Consider the following 3,186-nt stretch of genomic DNA (forward strand, 5'->3'; position numbering starts at 1 on the left):
GCCTATGATTATGACATCTTTACATCTAAATTTTGGTCTGAAGTGATCGCAACTCCCAATTTCAAAAGTTTTGGAAAGAAGGAGGAGGAAAAGTGACAGGAGCTTTCAGTGCTTCATCTACATAACAGTGCAATTTTGCCACTAAGTTGTCCTGACATTCTCATTCATGGGTACTTTCATCATGTCTTGTCACTTTGAATGCATTTTTCATAAACACTTACAGACCACAATGAATCTGCAATAAGAAAGACCAGTTCCATTTCTCTATTCTGATTTCATTCTTTTGAAAACGAATAAAAATCTCTAACAGGAAAAAGGACCCATGCTTGAGGATTTGACTTTCAAAAGAAATCTGTCAAGACTATAAAACTACAAGTGTTGTCTTCTTGACTCAGAGGTGACTCTCTACAAGCTTTATCATTCATGGATAGGGAGAACAGCCTAATTCATCAACCTCAATACAGAGACAATTGCATCTCTTCTAAAAAAAAAGTTGGCATAATCTCTTTAATGATCTTTTAATTTACACTGCAAAATCAGAACTAAATTAACCAAACAACCACTTTCAATACTGTAAAACTAAGGTATAAATAGATAAATAAATACACATATGTACACAGAGATGATCATTACAGTAAACACTTAAACTTAATCAGTGTCTTAACCATTAGCATGAATAAAGATATGAGGTGATGTATCTACAGTGCTGTGAGTAAAGCATTATAGTAAAGCTAAGCAAAAGCAGATGAGCAGAAAAAAAATGGAACTTAAGCCAGGTCATGCTGTGATTTGCCAGTAGTTCATGAATTTAACTTAACATAAATCATAAAAGAAAAAATCAAAATTAAGCAAAATATCACTATTAGGACACAGGGAGCAACAGAAATAAACTTTAGTCAGAAGCAAAGACGACACTATTATTATTTCCCTTTCCATGGGCAAAACATTGCTTGTAGCTTTCAGTCAATTAAGGGTGAATCTGAACCCCAACCTTACCTTTAGTCAGGTAGGGGAATGCTCAACACATTGCTCCAGAGTCTCATCTCTAAGCTTAGCAGTTATTTCTTCTAACTATCAAAAACTATTAGAACTATATGAACACACAATGAATATTTAGAACACTTCTGTAGTAAACTGAGGTAGTAAGACAACTTCCTATTCATTAACTAGAATGAAGAATATAAATTATCAGGTAAAAAATACATATTAACATTTCTACAAACATGCTCCAACAGAAAACTTTTATTTTAATATTCAAATAACTAATACAAAAAAAAAAGTGAAATCATGCTCTAGGTAAAATTCCTACTCTATACCACCAGATACAGAAATATGAATATAAATCTCAATGGTTAGGAGCAACAAAACTGAAAATACAAAAAGTGTGTGATGAAGCCAACTGCTTGCACCAAGCACAGCTGAATATCTTATGACTCCAAACGAATACAGTGTGAAAAAAGATGGAAAGAAATTGGCAAGCTCATGAACCCAATGAAACATTATTTACATGTTACAAGTTTCATCCACTGAGTAAATCTAAATTAACAGTAATATGAAATGAAAATTTAGCACACCACAGTTTTAAAAATAATTAATAGTAGTGAACTTGGGACAAAAGATAAAATAAAGAAAGTCTTGTTCTTAATTACTAAACCGAAGGCTCAAGGGAAAGGAGAAAATTTACCTGTTCACAACATCTTTGTGTAGTTCATTGTACTTGTCAGGATCTTCAGGGGTTCCCACTTTTGGGTTCAGATCACGCAGACGCACACCAGCAACATTAACACCAGACCAGACAGGTACTGTGGAGAATGAGGTGGTTAATTAATCAAATAGATCACTTCAACCTCACACCTACACAGTAATAAACACATTATTTTAAAACTATAAAATTTTAGTTCTTACCAAAATGCAACTCTTACACACATTTCTTTGGTCATCTTTCTTTATTTCCCATTTCTGTCATATTATAACACGTATAAAAAAAAAAAAAATCAAAATCTCCAGCTTCCTTACCAGAGGAGTCACCGTGCTCGCCAATAATCCAGCCATGGGTGGAGGAAGGAGCGACATTCAGCTTCTGGGAGAGGTGGAAGCGGAATCTGGCAGAGTCCAGGTTAGTGCCCGAGCCGATCACATGGTGCTTGGGGAGACCAGACAGTTTCCATGTAACATAGGTGAGGATATCCACTGGAACGAGAGAAAATGGTGATCTTAAGAGAAATGGACTTTAGCATAATCCTGTATATCCTCTATAATATCTAGTTAGTATGAAAATGTGCTACTTTGTATTCTGGAACATTACAGACAACAGACTTTTAAAGTAAAGGTTTATAATAAAAAAAAGAATACAAGAAATATAATCAATATCCTCAATATTGCACAATACAACAAAACTCACCTGGGTTTGACACAACAAGGAGGATGCAGTTGGGGGAATGCTTTACCAGCTGGGGAATGATACCCTTGAAGATGTCCACGTTGCGTTGTACAAGGGACAGGCGAGACTCTCCCTCCCTCTGCCGAGCACCAGCAGTAATAATGCACACTCGAGAGCCAGCTGTCACAGCATAATCGGTGCTTGCATCAATCTTCACGTTCCTGTAGTAATTGGCAGGGAATTGTAACATATTGTATGAGAAAGAAGAACAAGAAGTGAAGTATTCTATAAAAGAGAGAAGAAAAAGAGATGACAGCTTGGGGAGAGGGAAAGGATATTGATCAAAGGAAAAAGAGAAAAGGGAAAAACTGAACACATAGGGAAACAGAACAACAGTTTATAAAACAGAAGACATTAAGACGACTGATACTTCGGGGCAAGAACACCTACCTCAGGAATGTAAGTCCATGCTGGAGATCCATCATCTCTCCACGCAGCTTGTCAGCAGCAACGTCAACCAGGGCCAGCTCAGAGCAGATGTGCTGCGTCAGGAGTGAGAAGGCGCAGGCCATTCCCACCTGACCAACGCCAACCACCGACACTTTGCCTCCAGAGGTGGTCAAGGGAGGCTGGATTTGCTCCATAAGCATTTCAGGAACAGAGGCCATCTTGCTTTCTATGGGGGAAGGACAGGAAATGGTGAATTTTTTTCCCTAATTTTTTCTTTCTTTCTTTTCTGCTACATGTGAGGCAATTCAAAACTGATAAATCAAGAAGTAATCACGATTTCATGGACTACAAAACTA

The 3,186-nt window shown here is 37.0% G+C and overlaps 1 protein-coding gene across 1 annotated transcript; it reads right to left on the reverse strand.

Moving 5' to 3' along the window:
• Positions 1 to 3,078, reverse strand: LOC119585801 (L-lactate dehydrogenase-like). The gene is made up of 4 exons (XM_037934523.1): positions 2,831 to 3,078; positions 2,402 to 2,601; positions 2,017 to 2,190; positions 1 to 1,802 (listed from the first exon to the last, which is right to left on the reverse strand). Exons 1-4 carry the CDS (start codon positions 3,046 to 3,048, stop codon positions 1,681 to 1,683), a joined length of 714 nt encoding a protein of 237 aa, XP_037790451.1. The 5' UTR covers positions 3,049 to 3,078; the 3' UTR covers positions 1 to 1,680.
• Between the last annotated feature and the right edge of the window lie 108 nt (positions 3,079 to 3,186).

Source organism: Penaeus monodon, chromosome 20 (assembly GCF_015228065.2).
Source record: "Penaeus monodon isolate SGIC_2016 chromosome 20, NSTDA_Pmon_1, whole genome shotgun sequence".
NCBI classification, from domain to species: Eukaryota; Metazoa; Arthropoda; class Malacostraca; order Decapoda; family Penaeidae; genus Penaeus; species Penaeus monodon.

Excerpts from the sequence above, each read along its gene's own strand:
- LOC119585801 (XM_037934523.1), bottom strand. The coding sequence starts at position 3,048 with ATGGCCTCTGTTCCTGAAATGCTTATGGAGCAAATCCAGCCTCCCTTG. Across the intron at positions 2,602-2,830 it reads CATGGACTTACATTCCTGAG|GAACGTGAAGATTGATGCAA; the intron begins GTAGGTGTTCTT and ends CAATTACTACAG. Across the intron at positions 1,803-2,016 it reads CGAGCACGGTGACTCCTCTG|TACCTGTCTGGTCTGGTGTT; the intron begins GTAAGGAAGCTG and ends CATTCTCCACAG.